The sequence below is a fragment of the Ambystoma mexicanum genome, chromosome 14, assembly GCF_040938575.1.
Source record: "Ambystoma mexicanum isolate Mex_15411 chromosome 14, UKY_AmexF1_1, whole genome shotgun sequence".
In the NCBI taxonomy this organism is placed as follows: Eukaryota; Metazoa; Chordata; class Amphibia; order Caudata; family Ambystomatidae; genus Ambystoma; species Ambystoma mexicanum.
The window spans coordinates 256,313,828-256,332,636 of NC_090940.1; the positions used below are offsets into that span (position 1 = coordinate 256,313,828).

The 18,809-nt window shown below is 48.7% G+C and overlaps 1 protein-coding gene across 1 annotated transcript in view; it reads right to left on the bottom strand.

Annotated features, from left to right (window-relative positions):
* Positions 1-18,243, bottom strand: part of TEDC1 (tubulin epsilon and delta complex 1) — a 1,283,797-nt gene extending 1,265,554 nt beyond the window's left edge. Inside the window, exon 1 of the mRNA XM_069637387.1 lies at positions 17,996-18,243. Coding sequence (XP_069493488.1) covers positions 17,996-18,121 — 126 coding nt within the window. The 5' untranslated portion in view covers positions 18,122-18,243. The remainder of the gene's footprint in view (positions 1-17,995) is intronic.
* Between the last annotated feature and the right edge of the window lie 566 nt (positions 18,244-18,809).

Here is an 18,809-nt window from a genome sequence, read left to right on the forward strand (position 1 = left end):
CAAATGACTTTGTAATGTAAAGGCGTGTTCACCATAGGAATAAATACACAGTGCAGAATACAAATCCAGAATCGCTAATGTTTGAAAAAAAGCTGCACACTCAAGGCATAAAATAAGCAATGTTGCATAGCAATTGGCTATGCAATTCTGTCGATTTGTGAATTAAACTGACCCTTGTGTAGCACAGCTTGCCATTTAAAATTACCCTGTTGAACGAAAGCACAGCTCACCCTGCCTTTCTGTTTTGCCCTCAGGCGTCTCTCCACCCTCTTTTGCCTGTTCGCTGTAAGTTCAAAGGGACTAATGGAGAGAGAGAGAGAGTACAACAGTAATAATCTCCTCCACTCTTAAAAGTGCCAAAGTCCCGAGCAGCCACCGGAGTTCTGGGATGGTGAGGAGTGATAACGTTGAGGGCCCCCATGCAGTAATAAAGATCATCCTAAAATTCATGAGCTGAGCTGAGCTAGGAGATGGACACTCAAAGCATTTGCTTGCAGAACAACGTATTTTTGAGAAACGCTTAATGTTCTTTGAACTGCTCTAATAACGGTGTTCACTATCAACAAATGATGATTTCTTGTATACACAGATCAAACATGCTATTGTCATGCAGTTCCAGGGTGGGAATGATCTCCCGCCACAGTCCCTGATGGAGGCAAACATCAAAAATGAGCTGAACCCTAAGAGGGCTATCTCGTCACTATCAAGTTATCCTCAACTTCCAGTCTCATTCCTTCTAAAAATTAAGCAGAAATGGGAAGATGTGGGTACACTAACTGGACAATTGGCAGGAAGCCTTGATGTTTGTTTATTAAGTTTATATAGCGCTTTACAATAAAACAACAAGATACAATAATGGAAGAAGCAAGTTAACAATCATGAGACAAACCAGCGTAACAATATGTAGAACAGTTTCCTTGGATATTGGAGGTGAGGGAAAGGTGAGAAGGAAGGGAGAGGGGGGTAAAGAAGGGAACGGGAACACGATTCAATTATGTGATATAAGGTCAAGTGGATGCGAGAGGAAGGGAAGGTATGGGGACAGGGGAGGAGAAAAGGTAGGAGGTCAAGGGGGGAGTGAAGAAGAAGGGCTTTCAAGGAGGTGCGGAAGGAGGTGTATGTGGGGGTGGAGCAGATAGAGAGAGGTAAGGAGTTCCAGTGTAGGGGTGCCAGGAGCTGAAAGGAACAGAAGCGAGAAGCAGCACAAGGAGATGGGGTACAGTAAGTAAAAAGAGGTCAGCGGAGCGAAGAAAACGAGAGGGAATGTAGAAGGAGAGGAGAGAAGAGAGATAAGGGGGAGTAAGGTCATGAAGAGATTTGAAGACCAAACAGAGGAATTGAAATTCTTCACAGGGTTTACTGTGCACGTGATTTCCTCTTTAAATGTGGAAGGTTGTGACTTTATCATATCTTGTTTATTTATGTCAATTCATGCAGCCAGTTTTGTAGACACTCATCTCACTAATCTCTCACTTCAGCAGTTCATAAAAATGCTGCATTATTGCTTATGTTATGTCTTGATTTGATTTTGATTTTTGCTTTTACAACGCGCACATAACGGATTAAACCGTATAGCGGCGCAGACAATATATAGCATGCAAAGAAGACACAACCAAATTCACGGGGTCAACACGTCAATGAATGCTTAGGTGAGAGCCCTACGAAATTGATATAATGACTTCATAGTCCTTATCTCAATTGGCAGCAGATTTCACAGCCTCGGTCCAAATACAGCAAAACTTTGGTCTCCTCTCATGGTATAAAACGAATGAGGAATTGACATTAGATTGCAAATCTCTGATAGGCTGCTAGCGGTGGAGCAGATCACTTAAATAGGTTGGGGCAAGCCCATTCATACATTTAAACATGAGGCAGGCCACCTTAAATTTAATGAGGTCCTCCACCGCCAACCAGTGCAAAGCACGGCGCGGTGGAGACACATGGGTAGCTTTGCCTAACTTCAAAATAAGCCTAATTGGGCCCTCAGCAGTCTCTGAATTTGCTCAGATGGAATGCCCATCAACTGACTATTACAGTAGTATAGATGGGCATTCGTCAGAGTACCCATCACTGAGGCATAGTACTCCTCAGGAATGTAGGCAATAACCTTCCTAAGGAGACTCAAAGTATAATGTACTGCCTGGTGAGGTCGTCCTGCCATACACAGCCTACGTTTTTAACTTTAGAAACAAACCTTAGGCTTGCACCAAAAAGAGTTGGAACGGGTAGCTTCTTTGCTGCCTTAAGAAGATGTTTTGGAGCAAATAAAATCAATTCAGTTTTTCATGCATTTCATTGCAGCTGAATGCTGGACATCCAATGGTCAACGTCATCCAGACATTGGAGTAGCTTATCAAATGCTTCATCATGGTTAACAAACCTGATGTAGATCTGCGTGTCATCAGCATAGGTATGCTGGTGACACGCAGATCATCTTGGGTACAGGCTTGAGTACAAATAACTTCAGGTGACATTAAAAATATTAGTACACAACTGCGAATCAAATATGTTTGTTTGCTATTCAAGAAACATTTAATTAGCTAATTCTGCTCGTCAATTTTTGAAAACTAATGTATGCCTTGCACACTCCTGCCTCACTGCCCATCTTTTCAGCACTGGCAGGATAAACAGATGGGACGCTGGTCAGAACACTCCTTATCAATTCACACAAAAATAGACACTTTGTTTTAGGCTCAGATATTGTACTGACCTCTACAATAGCACTCCGCACCTGACCAGGGGTATACATTGTAAGTTGCAAGCTACTAGCCAACCATTAAAGTATTTCACTGCCTCAATTGTACACATGCACACATGACACCATTTCTTGGTGTTAGGGAGAATTCTCACACAAGTGCTACATTTTCTCTACCTTAGAGCCCTCCAGCTCTTGCTATATTTTGGGACTTTGAACTTTATTTTCAATGTGTTTTACTTTTGTGTTCTTTGGATATGGAGTTTTAAAACAACTCCATAGGCATCATTTCTTTTGTGCGTCACACAGCACCTTCAGTGCAGTGGCAAAGGGGTGTCTTTCAGACTCCCCAAGGTTTAAATACCTTCTCTGGGACTGACTACTGTCTCCCAGAGCATGTAAAGTTAAATTGACTTTACTAGTCTCTTTAAATTTACAGACCCAGTACACCCTATCTTCCTATAGAGTGCTGGAGAGGTTGTCTATCTTCCCCTGAGTCAAAACACTCATGTAACAGAAAAATGTTACCCTTTCCGACTTTAAATGGCTGGTGGCAGTGGTTTAGATCAAACTACCATGATTTTTCCCAACCGCGAACAACGGTAGCTAAGAATCGGGTCAGCCATGTTCTTCAATATCGCGCCCAAGACCTATCTGGTCCACTTTTTTCGCCATTTCTTTTAGGAAAGGTCCTTCTTGTGTGTCTCTGCGCGCCAAATCAGGTTTGGTCCCTTTGTTTGTTGGCCTTTGGCGGGCTTCAGTGCTGAAGCCCTCCTCTGGCGCCTGAGTGTCTGGGATGGAGAGGATGTGCCCGAAACTCCCTGTGCTTAGTCTCCTAGGAGACCTGAATGCACTCTGGCGTGATTGGTCGGCTGGCTGTCTGGCAAGGACAGCCACCCTGCTGTGTGAGCGACAGCCAGGCTGGAATGAATGGGGGGGAAAACTGTTTAAAAGCAGGTCTCTGGGACTTGGAAAGCAGAGTCGACCACTGGAACGAAAGAACCAAAAAGAAGCTGAAGGAAGACGACTACTGCAACTGGTGAAGCCCTGCTGCAGGTCCGAATTGCCTGAAACTCCGACAGAGAAGCCCTTCAAGGTTAATTTCTTCCCTTGAGTTTGGTGGGAACAACTAACTCGTAAGCCGCCTGGACACCGTCCCCTCCTGGTCGAATTTTCTGCAGAGTGCTGTGGAAAACCAGATAGCCAGTGGGAAGGATACCAGTTTGTTGTCTTTAAGGCACTTACACCTTAAACCAACATTTTGCCAAGCTTGTGGCCTCTTCCCTGGGCAGTGCAGGAACCTACCGACGTCCTCCTTGTCCCCACTGCTGAAGCTCAGGAACAGCGAGATCTGCTCGAACTGCCAGGAACAACTGCCTCAGCTAGAGCTCTTCTTCACTTTAAAATGGTACTGTGCAAACACGGTCCGGAAATCCTTTCGGCCACGGTGAAAGTTTGTGAAACTTTCTCGACTTCGAAGGTTTGTCCTTCCCTAAACTTTCGTCTAACTTTTCGTCTGACCAAATTCTTCTGAGATCCGTGGCAAAGACTTACTACCAGAACTGTGCTATCCTATACAAACTCTCTGAACCATTGACTTTGGCCCAGGCCTATGAACTGAATTGCTGGTTGTAGTTAACTGAAACCCTTTGCCCTGCCTATGAAAGTATTTGTGCTATTAATTCTTATAACCTTGTCTGTTTACCCCTTTTCAAAGTAACTGAAGTGCCATTTTGCTCCCACTTCAGGGGAGCTGAACTTGTTCAGTAACTTATTGGTTGTGTATTTGTAGTATATTAGTATATGATATTGAGCTGCTCTTGCTAGTGTAATGTTTTCAAACTGACTGTGTAAATAAATGTATATTCTTTCACCAAGAAACCTTGAGTAAGTGTTTGTTTGAACCACTGTATTTGTTGGTCCTTTGTGTAATTTTTTCTACTGCTCACTCAACTCTTGAGATAAGTCTGGTTGCTCAGCCACTGCTACCACATAACTGTGTAGTACAGGCTTGTACCAAAGGTGAAATTGCACTGACACTTCCCCTTCCGGGCCTGGGGGTCGGAAGTCAGCCCTGATGACGTTGGCACATGCTACATTCACCAACGCCATCAGGAAGTGAGATTTACATGATGAAGCCCAAAGGCGTCAGCATGTAAATATAGCAGCTACGCTTTTGCGGGCTGCTCTGCATTTCTAGCCCAATTCCCTGCCCCTTTTCAACGAGCCCTCACACAAGAAGATTGCTGGTTGACGATCGTTCAATCCTCAACAAGCACTCACCACCAGGGAATTGATTTGGGGGTGGACCGCCCCAAACCAAACAGCCCCCGACCCCCACCAATAATAAAATGAGGCATGTTTTGCCTTCCTTTGGGGGGGAGATGGGTGCTGTTTTGCACCCATTTGCCCCCAAGGAAGGCAATAAACATTTGGCAAAAGGGCACACTTGGGGGCATTAGGAAGATGGCCATGTGCCTATGGGCCAGAAAGCCCCAGAAAAATCTAGGGCGGGGCAGATATCTGCTGCTTCTGAGGGGTGGGGAAAATGGAGGGTCTGATCCCATTTTGCCATCCCAGGGAAGCAGCAAGGACCACTATGCCACCAGGGATATGAAATTGGGGGTGGGGTGGGGGAGGCCACTGAGTCCCTGAACCCCCACCCCCAAAGAATGCCAACCAGATGGCATAATGTTGTTTGGCCTTTTTTGGGGGCAAATTGGTACAGTTTTGCACCGATTTGACCCCAAGTAAGGCAAAACAACATTACACTCAACAGATAGTTGAGTGCTTGGGGAGGTAGCGGGGGGGCGGGCCCTGTGCTTGAGGGCCATCTCCCTTAGTCCCCCCCAAATTCCCCCCCATGGATAGGTCAACTTTGAGTGCAAAATTGAGGGTCTAGTCCAATTTTGCCAACCCTGGGAAGCAGTAAGGTACACTAAAGGCACTAGGGAAACAATTCTGGGGTTGGGGCCGTTTCGCCCCATCGCAGTACGTCTGGCCGTCATGGATCGCTGGCCAGGCCACATTACAGCTTTTTCCTCCGGGAGGGATGGGGACCCTGCCGGGGCTCCGTGGGACCACTAATGTACTTGTGGATGGTCGACCCACATTGCAGACAGGCGTCCAAAGACGGGGCAGTACCCACGGACGTCCTAGGGATCTGGCTGGGCTGTGTTACAGTGTCTCCTTCCAGGGAGGGATGGTGACCCTGCCGGGGCTCCCTGGAATCCCTGCTCTACTTGTGGACAGTCGACCTACATGAGAGACAGGCACACAAGGCGGGGACATCACCCCTACCATCCTGGAACTCTGGCCCTCACCCCCGACCATCCTGGAACTCTGGCCCTCACCCCCGACCATCCTGGAACTCTGGCCCTGCCGCGTTGCACCCAAGGCAGTGACATCACCCCCGACTATCCTGGAGATCTGGCCCTGCGGCGTTACAGCTTTTTCCTTAAGGGAGGGACAGGAACCCCACTTGGTTGCCCCATGACCACTGCTGGTCTGGGGGGGGTGTTCGGCCCACATGCGAGGCAGACGCCCAAGGTCGGGGGCAGCACACACGGCTGTCCTGGAGCTCTGGCCTGGCTTTGTTACAGTTTTTCCCTCCAGGCGGGATGGAGACGTTGCCGGAGCTCCCTGGGGCTGTGGCTGGACGTGGGGACGGTTGACCCACATGGGAGACAGGCGCCCATGGCCAGGGGAAGCACCCTCAGCCGTCCTGGAGCTCCGGCTGCCAAGCGTTACAGCTTTTCTCTCCAGGGAGGGATGTGGACCTTGCCGGGGCTCCCTCGGACCCGCGGCTGGGCGACGGTCGACCCACATTGTAGACAGGTGTCCAAGGACAGGGGCAGCACCCCCAGTCGTCCTGGAGCTCATGCCATGCCGTGTTACAGCTTTTCTTCCCGGGGAGGGATGGAGACCCTGCCGGGGCTTCCTGGGACCGCTTCTGGACTTGGGCACAGTCGACCCTTTTTCTTTTCCACCCAGGTAAGCGCAACCACGCATGTGAGGTACTGTTTTGTCAGGACACCTTGTGGGAATGTGGGAAGGTAGGACATGTGTTGTTGCTGGTGTGTTTCGGTGGTTTCCTGGTGACAAAATGTCTAAAAGGTTCCTTTCCCCCTACATTTTGGACTTTTCCGGACCTTGTGGGTAATAAGTTCTAGGGCGATTCATACATGTCAGACCACTTTGGATTCTATGTGTGCCTTCTTTTCAAGAATACATGGGGTTTCCCGTTTTCCTTGGTGGCTGCGACACATCAGGCCCAAATCTGTGGGCTGTCCACAAAACCAAATCCACTCTTCACCAGGGAGTTTGATATGCCAGTGGTTTAGCCTTTTCCTTTTGCACGCAGGTCAGTGCACCCACACATGTGAGGTACCATTTTTATCGGGACACCTGTGGGGAGGTAGGACGTTCTGGTAACGTTTTCATACATTTCCTACTGCACTTTCTTACACAACCCTTTCATTTCCCAAATGTGACCTAAATTTAGTCACTGCTTTAGGCACTGTACGCTGTTGTAACATGCGCAATTCACCTATCCTTCAAAAGGTCTGCCTGTGCGCTTTCAAAAAATGCATGCCATTCTTCACCACACTAGTTTACCTTTTTTTTTTTCGAATGCGAAGTACATCTATTTAGGCCATCAGCATAAAAATCCTGTGTCCCATGGCTCTGTTTTCGGCTCGTGGTATTATGAATAATTTGTGATTTCCTAACTAGAAGAGTCGGGGTAATGTAGTGGTGCATTGTTTTTCTCAATATTCACAGAAGCCATTATTTTACAAGTGCAAACATACTTTTTTCTGTCATGCTTCCAATTTTAGTTACATAGTTGTTGCCTGATCTGTGCAAATGACCACTTCCTGAACTTAGAATTGTGTCTACTTTTCAGAAAGGTATGCCTTTGTGTTCCCATTGAGCTTTCCCACTCTCCTCTTCCATTTCGTCGAAGCATATCCCATTTTTTTAAAAAAAAGGGCCTACCTCTCACAAAACCATGATAAAAATATGTTTTTTTGTTTCCACTCAACCTGTTAATGAAAGCTTGGAAAATGGCAAATTCAGAACTGCAAACCATTTGTTCCTAGCTCTTACAAGGCTTCTTTGTACATCATTTTATTGGCATTTTCTGGAAGAGAAAAAAAAAAAAATAAATAAAAAACACAATTTGGTCACTTTTTTGTTACTTTATTGGAAGGAGTCCCAACCGGCATTAGGGGGCAGAGTAGACACAGCACTGGAGGAGAGGCGCATCGGGAAGACTTATCTACATCGAGTGCCCACACAAGTCAGAGGATTAATCTCTCAGTATCAGAGAGTTATTTACTTAACTCAACAACGTTGAGCTTCGGGAAGGGCTAGAATCGACAGCGCAGTACACGCCCCACCCTCGGGAGCACAGAGCTTCGGACAGTTGAACCGCTCGACGGAGCGGAACAGCGCCATCTGCTGGCTGATTGAAATAAGTTGCGAAAAAGCAACACATTGACGGGCACAATCCTAAGAAAACCTGATTTGGCATAAAATACTTATTTTGGGACCACTACTCACACAGTGTGTGTGAATTGAGACAGGTACAGGTCCAAGAAACCTGTGGGGATGGAATATATATATATTCAGTGAAAAAACTTTGTCAAAGGGACGTTATGGTTCCAAGTAAAACCGAAAAACCCTTGAAACTCGCCAGTTATGGTAAGCTAAGCAACCATAACTCGCGCCACCACTGTGCACTGCTAAGACTAACACCCAGGACATAACATCCCTTTAACAAAGTGTTTTCATTGAATTTCATGGGTTTTTATTAGTGCAACATAACCATAACGTACTTTTCAATAGATGAAGACCACTAGCATCCTAGGTCCTCAAAGTGGGAACCCCGGGCGGTAAGAAAAAGGATTTTTCTTCCCAAACCGGGACGCCTGCGGCATTCCGGTGTAGGAAGGAAAATCTTTTACCAAGATGGCCACCATGGAAAGGGAAGGCGGAGTGTATAAAGAGAACACAACAGGGCATCAGCGGGGGGTGTGGGGAACAAGTGGTCATCAAGGGGCATCATAGGAAGGGGGGACAAGAGGAAGACACAGGGCTTGAGCGAGTGGGGGGACAGGAGGCAGACACGGGGCATGAGTGGGGGCTGGGGGGTACACGAAAGAGACACAGGGCATGAGCGGGGGGTGGGGGAAACGGGAGGGAGAAACGGGGCATGAGCGGGGGTGGGGGGAACAGGGGAGAAACACAGGGCATGAGCGGGGGGAACAGGGGAGACACGGGGCATGAGCAGGGGAAAGAAGGGAGACACGAGGCATGAGCGTGGGGTGGGGGGAAAGAAGGGAGACACAGGGCATGAGCCGGGGGTAGGGGTGAACAGGGGAGACACGGGCCATGAGCAGGGGGGAACACGAGGGAGACACGGGCCATGAGCGGGGGGTAACACGACAGACACGGGGCATGAGCGGGGGTGGGGGAGTACACGAGGGAGACACGGGGCATGAGTGGGGGTGGGGGACCAGGAGGGAGACACGGGGCATGAGCGGGGGTGGGGGGGAACAGGGGAGAAACAGGGCATGAGCGGGGGGTGGGGTGAACAGGGGAGAGACACAGGGCATGAGCGTGGGGCGGAAACAGGGGTGACACGGAGCATGAGCGGGGGGCGGAAACAGGGGTGACACGGGGCATGAGCGGGGGAAAGAAGGGATACACGAGGCATGAGCGTGGGGTGGGGGGAAAGAAGGGAGACACGGGGCATGAGCAGGGGGTGGGGGGGGAGAAGGGAGACACAGGGCATGAGCAGGGGGTGGGGGGGAAGAAGGGAGACACGGGGCATGAGCGGGGGGTGGGGGTGAACAGGGGAGACACGGGCCATGAGCGGGGGGTGGGGGTGAACAGGGGAGACACGGGCCATGAGCGGGGGGGAACACGAGGGAGAGAGACACGGGGCATGAGCGGGGGTGGGGGGGTACACGAGGGAGAGAGACACGGGGCATGAGCGGGGTTGGGGGTAACACGAGGAAGACACAGGGCAGACACGGGGCATGAGCAGGGTGGTGGGGAGGAAAGAAGGGAGACACGGGGCATGGGTGGGACAGGAGGGAGACACGGGGCATGAGCGGGGGGAAGAAGGAAGGGAGACAGGGCATGAGCAGCGGGTGGGGAGGGTAAAGAAGGGAGACACGGGGCATGAGCGGGGGGTGTGGGGGAAAGAAGGGAGACACGGGGCATGAACGGGGGTGGGGGTAACACGAGGGAGACACGGGCATGAGCGGGGGAAAGAAGGGAGACACGGGGCATGAGCGGGGGAAGAAGGGAGACACAGGACATGAGCGGGCGGTGGGGGGAAAGAAGGGAGACACGGGCATGAGCGGGGGGTACAGGAGGGAGACACGGGGCATGAGCGGGGGGAACACGAGGGAGACATGGGCCATGAGCAGGGGGGGGAACACGACAGACACGGGCCATGAGTGGGGGGGAACACAGAGACACGGGGCATGAGCGGGGGGGAACACAGAGACACGGGGCATGAGCGGGGGGGTAACACGACAGAGACACAGGGCATGAGCGGGGGGTAACACGACGGAGACTCGGGGCATGAGCGGGGGGGACACAGGGCATGAGCGGGGGTGGGGGGTACATGAGGGAGAGACACGGGGCATGAATGGGGGGTGGGGGAACAGGGCATGAGCAGGGGGTGGGGGCAAAGAAGGGAGACATGGGGCATGAGCGGGGGAAAGAAGGGAGACACAGGGCATGAGCGGGGGGAAGAAGGGAGACACGTGGGCATGAGCGGGGGGAAAGAAGGGAGACACGTGGGCATGAGCGGGGGGACAGGAGGGAGACACGGGGCATGGGAAAGAAGGGAGACAGGGCATGAGCGGGGGTGGGGGGAAAGAAGGGAGACACGGGGCAAGAAGGGAGAGACAGGGCATGTGTGGGGGGAAAGAAGGGAGAGACAGGGCATGAGCGGGGGGTGAACAGGGGAAACACGGGCCATGAGCAGGGGGTGGGGGGGAACAGGGCACACACGGGGCATGAGCGGGGGGGAACGGGAGGAAGACACGGGGCCTGAGCTCACTGTGCAGGCAGCAGATCCCGCTCCTCGGCCCTCCGCAAGCCACCGTGTGCCGATGGAGTGTGTGGGGGTGGAGGAACAAAAGAGACACTCGGCATGAGGGGGGTTGGGGGGGACAGGAGGAAGACACGGTGCCTGAGCTTACTATGCAGGCGGCAGATCCCGCTCCTCAAACGATAAAGATGGCGGGCGTCTCTCAAAATACGACGCACTGCACGCTTGACCGCAGCCAATGTGAGGGCACGTCAGATGTCCGCGGACATCACGCAAGCCGCTTGCCCAATCCCCGTCCTGTCCGCGGAGCTGTCACCAGGATCGGTGATATCCTCGCCAGAGAACGTAGAATCCGATTCACCACCCTCACCTAACTCCTCACCTTCGTCTCTTCTTCCTGTACCCTTCTTTCCTTTACTTCTTGGTCGCTCCCTTTTTTTTTTATGTAGGTAGGGGCGCCCACGGAAGGAAGCCACCGTGTCACCCAAAAAGGGTTTCCGGTGCCTCCTCCCGGGAACGCCGGGAAGGGGAAAAAGCCAAAAGGCACAAAAAACCCCTAAGCGACCTGCGTGACTCTCCTAAGGAATGAGCTGGTATGCTGGAAGAATGCAGTCGGCTGAAGCTGAACTCCGTGGTAGAAAGGATGAGGCTCCGGAGGGAGGTAGACAGTAAGTAGTACGGAATCTCACAAGGGGAACAAGTCCATAGGTGAAGCACAATAGAATAGGCAGTCCTTATACAGGCCGGGATCTGGTACACAGGAGATCACAGAGGAAGGTATCCGAATCAGAAGAATCAGCAATCCAAGAAAACAGGCCTAAGTCTGGTACACAAGGAGGCAGGCAGAAGGAGAAAAACAGGAAGGGGAAAAAAATAAGGAAGAAGGACGGAAGCAGAGAAAGGACGGGAGAAGGAGGGTGGCGAGGAGAGAGGAAGGAAAATAGTAGAAGAACAAAAAGGGGCAGCAGGCAAGACAAGGGGGAAAGGACAAAGACCCGAAAGAGATTGGGTAATACTGCAGCAAGAGCGAGCGAGGGAAGAGCAGGCAAAAAGGCAGACAGCACTAACGGAGGAAACCGGAAGCGTTGCAATGCGTACACAACCCGGAAGGAGCTGTATTTAAACTCCGGGCCGCGTAAGCGCGCATACGCACGGGCAGAGCTGCAGGTGGGCGGGACAGGCTACCAGCGTGCATGGCGGAATAATGTCCGCGCCGCCAGCGGTTCCACAGGCGCCAAGTGCCGCATGGCATGACAGGAGTAAACAGGGAAGTGTGTCCGCGAAGCGGACGCAGATATCACACATTTTTTCTGACCTACTTTTTGGTCAATTTTTTAATAAACTACTGGACGGATTTTCACCAAATTTGAAAAACCATGCTTTCGGGACCAAGCCGTTGCTCCTGGTCCAAATTTGGTGAAAATCCGTCCAGCGGTTTGGGCTGTAGGCGTGAGCAAAGTTTTTTTCCCATTCAGTCTATGGGGGGAAAAAAATGTGGGACCCCCCCCTATAACTTTGCCCCCCCTGGACCAAACCTCACCAAACTTTGCAAAAGAAATTCAGAGTGGGCCATATACTTTTTTTTGCAAAGTTTGGTGTGGATTCGTCCAGGGGGAGCGAAGTTATAAGCCGCCCAAAAAGTGCTCTTCCTATGGAAACAGCAACTTAACCATAACTACATGGCCACTACCGTGATTATATATATATATATATATATATATACACACACACACACACTGAGTCTGTGGCAGATACAGTTACATCTACAATGTCCAGCTCCAGCGAAGAGGGTAGAGCACGAATTAGCCAAAAAGGGGCCAACCAGTATAGGTCAGATCATTCAAAAGCCTCTGGGGGCCAGTACGGGGGTGGACAAGCCTCAGCTGGCCATTATGGATGATTGGTTAAAATTCTATCAAGGTATGAAAGAACTCAGAGGGGCAAATGGACATGGGACAGAGAAAGGGGAAAGAAAGAGCCCGTAAGGTTAAACATACCAAGAACCTCCCCTTCCCCAGGCACACGCCAAAAAAAGTGAAGAAAGCAGTGAAGTCCAAAATGAGAGTGAATAGGTGGCATGACACATCCTCAGAGAGTTCGGGAGATGATGGCGAATGGCAAGAACAATCCTCAGAGGAAATTGAAGTATTATCTTCATCCAATGAGGAGGGAACTTCAAAGAAAAAGAAAACAACCAAAATAGAGGAAGAGGCTAGGGAAGATTTTGACCCAGAAACACTAATACACCCGCGTTCGGAGTAGTGGGAACCACCAGAAAAGATAGCCTCATATCTAAAGAAACGGCTGAGAACGCCTTTAACAAAAAAGGCCAGGAACAAGCTTAGGGCAGAATGCCCAAGATCTCCTCTGTCAGAGGATAAAGAGGAAACACCTGAATTAGCTGAAAAATTGCGACATTTATGAGAAAATATGCAAAGGACAAAAGAAAGGGACTGGATAGGTCCTGGCGGTCAGGCCAGGACAAGATGCTAGACGTGGCAGGACCCCTCACCAATATTTTGCAAATGGTGGCAGAGGCCAAAGAGAAAAACAAGCCCATAGACCCTATGATCCTGATAGGATGGGCACAGAGGGCAGTCTATCTTTTAGGGAATGCAAACAGTGCGCTCTTGACAGAGAGGTGCACAATCATTCCTTGTTAAAATAGACCCCAAACTTAGTGAGCTTGCCACATCTGAAGCAGCAGCAGCACCAAAAGGAAAGCTCTTCGCCGACTCCTTTGTAAAAGAGCTTACAAAATCTGCCAACTCATATGCAGCCATTGATAAGGCGCAAGCATACCTAAAAAAGCGTGTTTGGGAAGCACATTTTTGGACGGGCTGGCAGAGGAAGGGGCCACTCAGCCAGAGGGTATACGCAACTCAGGTCCTTCAACGACAGAAGTCACTGGAGGCAAGATGACCAAAAGCCCAACTCTTTCTTCCCATCAAGAGGGAGAGGGAGAAGCTATAGGCAACCAGAACACCAGAGACAGCCTAACTCAGGTGAGAGCAGTGATTCACTGGCATGTTTTATGATCAGACATCTGGGTCTTAAATACAGTCCAAGGGTTTTGCATAGATTTTCATTCCTACCCATAGCAGGCAAGATGCCCAAAAGAACTGGTGCAGTACCGCAGACATGCTAGATGTAGAAATGAGGGCCTTAGCACAGAAAGTAGCCATAAGACAAGTGTCAGATCAGACAGGAAGCTTTGTGAGCATTATGTTTTTGGAGAAAGGGAAGCAGAAGCTGAGACCAATTATAAACCCAAAGGAACTGAACAGCTTCCTGATGTACAGACACTTCAAGATGGAGGTGGGAGGGGATTCATCTCCTAAAGGACATTTTGCAGCGAGATCATTGGTTAGTAAGGATAGATCTCAGGGATGTATACCCGAAGGTCCGATTGCGGGAGAACAGAGAACATATCTAAGAATCAGATGGATGGGGCAGATTTGGGAAATCACTAGTTTGCCCTTCGGTCTAACTTCAGCCCCATGGTCACAAAATTGATGAAAGCAGTAGTAACTTATCTAAGGGAAACAGGGGATACGTATGATTATCTATCTAGATGACATTTGCAGAATGTGTCAAAACAGAGAGACGATCAAGAGACAGTAGAACACCTCATTAGAGCTGCTAGAAGGTCTGGGTTTCCTGGTAAACTGGGAAAAGTCAATACTGAAACCAGAACAGTCCAGGGAGTTTTTAAGATTCTTGGTAAACACTCCACTGGGTACACGGAGTCTACAGGTTCACAAAGTATACAACATCAAGAGGGAGATCAAGGACGCTCTTAAAAGAGAAGCAATATCAATTTGTTAAGCGACAGGCGATTTTCCCAGGTCCGCTCCATTACAGAGCCCTACAGAGATTAAAAATACATCATCTCAGGACGGGCGCTCTTACGAACATAAAGTACCTCTGTCTCAGGAGGTCAGAGAGGAGATGGAGTGGTGGCTACAGCATATGGAGACATGGAGCAGGAGAGCAATATTTGGCTCCTCCCCAGACATGGTAATAGAGTCTGATGCCAGCAGATGGGGGTGGGGAGCCCGGTGCGGAAATATGACGACTGGAGGGAGATGGTGGGAGAAAGAATTAGATGCACATATCAACTGCCTGGAACTTCTAGCTGGCTTGTTCGCAGGGAAATGTTGGATACAGGAAAAAGCTCAGTGTTGCATACTCCTCAAGATTAACAACGTGTGCGCATAGAGATATATAAACAGGTTAGACTGGTTAGGCAGCACAAGATCCAAAATGCTAGTGGATCTAGCGAACGACTTCTGGCACTTATGTCTCCAGAGGATATTGGTGATAGCAGAATACCTGCAAGGCAGTCTGAACGAAGTAGCAGACTGGACCTCCAGGTTCCTAATGGATGCCAGCGATTGGCAGCTGGACGAGACACTGTTTCAAATACCGTGGGGGATATGGGGCCCATTTCAGAGGGACCTATTTTCATCGAGGCTTAACCGAGAAACCTCGATTTATCAGCTGGAGACCAGACCCTGAGGCAGAAGCAGCAGATGGTTTTCCGCAACTATGGTGCCCAAACTTGGAATACGCCTTCCTGCCGTTCTCAATGATAGAGAGAACCCTGGCGCAGGTGAGGAGGCAATGGGTATCGATGACATTGGTGACACCAGCATGGAGGGGCCAGGCATGGTTCCCAGACCTGCTGGAAATACATACGACAACCCAATTGCACTTCTGAGGATCGATCATTCGAGACCCGATGTGGAACAACCAACCTCTAATAGAATCAGGCAGTCTCAACCTCATTGCGGGTGCAATCTCAGGGGAGCCTGGGCTAGGCCGGGTCTATCGAACAAGGCTGAACACATCATTGAGGAATCCAGTGCCCTGGGGACCAGAAAGGCATCCAGGACTGTATAGGCAAAGTGACATAACTGGTGTATGAAGAGGAGCGTTAATCCAGCTAGAACAGATGGAGCACATGTAGCAAATGTTTTGGCGCAGATGGCAGCACAGGGCAAAGCGTACAAGATGATTAATACCGCCAGATCAGCGATTTCAGTGAGGCACATACAGTTAGAAGAGGCGAGCAGTGGGGGGGAACACCCACTGATATACAGACTACTGAAAGGTGCAAGGCTGTTTAGACCTCCCAAGGTAGAACAAGACCAACTATGGGATTTAGATAGTATTCAAATTGTTCACGGCATGGCCGGACAACGATGAGCTATCCAGGAAAGAATTATCAGCTAAGGTGACAATGCTATTATGCTTACTGTCATGTAAACGAGTATCTGACATAAAAGCATTGGAGGTAGATAGGAAAACGTTTACACCCACAGGAGTGACATTTTATATATCTAAGAACAATAGATTATGCATCATTCATGGGACAACCAAAGTTATGTCTGGTACGGTGCTTACAAACATATATAAAACAGGACAAAATATCTACAACATGCAAGAGTATCTCAGTTGCTCATTGCCCTGAGGAGACCTTTTGGGGCAGTGGCGCCAACCACACTAGCAAGGTGGATGAGGTGGGTAATGAGTCAGGCAGGCATTGACATTACATGATATGGCGAACACTCAGCGAAAGGAGCAATGGCATCCAAAGTATTTAGTGTAGGTGCCCGACGAGGATATATTGAAGGCAGCAGATGGGACAAATTAGTCCAGATTCAAGACCTTCTACTTCAAACCATTCAAAAAGGTAACAACGTTGGTGGTAAGTTTTAAACAAGCATAATCCGAGCCACTGGGTCGTGACATAGAATTCAGATTTTCAACACATTTGTTAAAGAAAGTCAAAATTGTATTAAAGACACGGAGGCAAAGGATTATCCCAACCTTTGTTAATCGTGAAAATGTAAATTGTGATGTCATAATTTATGAGGCAATTATGTGATGTATTTCCATCATGCAACACGATTAGCCATCCACCCCCCATAACCCTCAGGAGGCCAGAGATCTAAAATGTTAGTTATTTGCAGGTTCCATCGGAGATAGCAAGCAGACAGGAACATGATCGTTGGTGTGAGGTTCGATAAAGGTTAAGCGTTTACCGGTTGGGACGCAAAATGGATGACCAGTCAAAGAGAGGATGTTCAGATGGTGGACAGATTTATGGATGTGAGATGGGACTATTGGTGGAATAAGGTCACATGTTTCTTTAAAGGGTTAATAACAAGAGAACTACTAAAGATTCAATTTTACATGGAACATGCTGTTGTTTTCCTCGCTTTATTGTTCAGGTGTTGTTATGCTGCTTGAGTTGAGTAAAGATAAGATAAGCATAATCCTTAGCCTATGTGTCTTTAATAGAATTATGACTTTCTTTAACAAATGTGTTGAAAGTCGGAATTTACCATCATGAGAAATAAATTCTCCAGTTTCCTTGTCTACATAGACACAGACAAGAGAGTTGGTCTAACACTGCCTAAACGGAAAAAGATGCTTTTGGTTAGGCATGGGATAATGGTACTACTTGGCCATTAGCGGCAACAGCTATAAAATAGAACAAGTACCTGGGCGTATGAACGCAGTGCCCGACAAATGTCTGTTATTACCTATACACAAGCCAACATAGTTCTCTTTGACCAATGCTTGTTTTTGACAGGATCTAGAAGAGACACAAACTACTGCTTATATATGAAGCGGCTGTAGGCACACTTGGTAAAGACATCTTTATTACACCAGTAGCCCATTTACTGTTGCAATTAAACCATTCACTCTCAGAAGACCACTTTGAAATAAAACTGGCAGGGTCTTCACTGAAGAAAGCTGTGTCCCTCTTCACACCGCATCATCTCCTATCTTCAAGTCCCGTGACAATATGTTCTGCTTTCAGGCAGAGATTTCAGCGACTCTAGTAATAGCCATTGCTAAAATATTTCAGGAGGCATACAAATGTCTGACTCTGGGATCATGAACATGACAACCTGAGGTACACATCGGTGAGAATTTTAGAGGTCCAAAGGAAAAAAGACGCAGGGCGTGCACAAAGATACAATTCAGATGTGACACACGTAAAGTGCGAAGGTACTGTGGGCAACCTATAGCCTAGAAAATAGCATGCTGTGGCCGCAGATACGTCATGTATAAGAGCAAACGCATGTGATAATACTGTTATTTAATAAGTCAAATCAGATACAAAATAGAACGCAGACCTAGAGGTCTCATAGATGGCAGATCCTGGACTGCCTCTAGTGTCTAAAATGCCACTCATGCCCCTCTCTCACCGTCTGTGCATGGTTGAACTTGGCCTGCCTGAATGTCTCGGGGCTCTGGCTTCCGCCTGGGATGCTCAGCACCCGGCACAGCGCGTTAATAGTCTCCTTCAACCGGCCACTCGACCCTCTCTTCATGCTAGGGCTTTGTTTTGGGTCCCGCCACACAATTTCGAAAAGTGCCAATGCTAGCCTGTCGGTTAGCAACAGAGAGGTAAGCAAAGTGACAACCAGGAACTAGAGTGGAGAAAGGCTAGACTGTCAAATCCTAGACTTTCTGAACCAATTCATAGAGGAAACTCGGTGGCCATGTTTGAATTGCAATGTTCAGTAGGAATTCGCTTACAACTACGACAACAACACAAAAATAGAGATTCTTTTAACAAATATGTGTATTTTTCTGAATTCCACCGAATTTTACCTTTGCAACATTACATTTTTCTTTTTTGGGTTTGTAGTTCTTACAAGTATAGAACATGTCGTTTTTAATCGTTAAAATTAAAGCTTTAGTTTCGGTTGAAATGGGTGTACTTTCAATACAAGATTATATACGGAAAGACAGGATGGTGGGAAGTGATGCTTCTATTACATAACGATAATCTTTATGATTCCAAGTACCCGTCTTCCTCGTCACATTACCTACGTCAGATGTACCAACCTCCCCAACAGAGACCCTTTTTTATTTTTACTCATCCCTTTCCCCTTTCGAGCTTAACACTCCTATATACCTGCACTTAGTGTGACCACCTAGTAAGGCAGACCTGCAACATGTATAAAAGAAAACCCGGAGACCACGTCACCTGATGCCCTGCCCACATCCACCCAA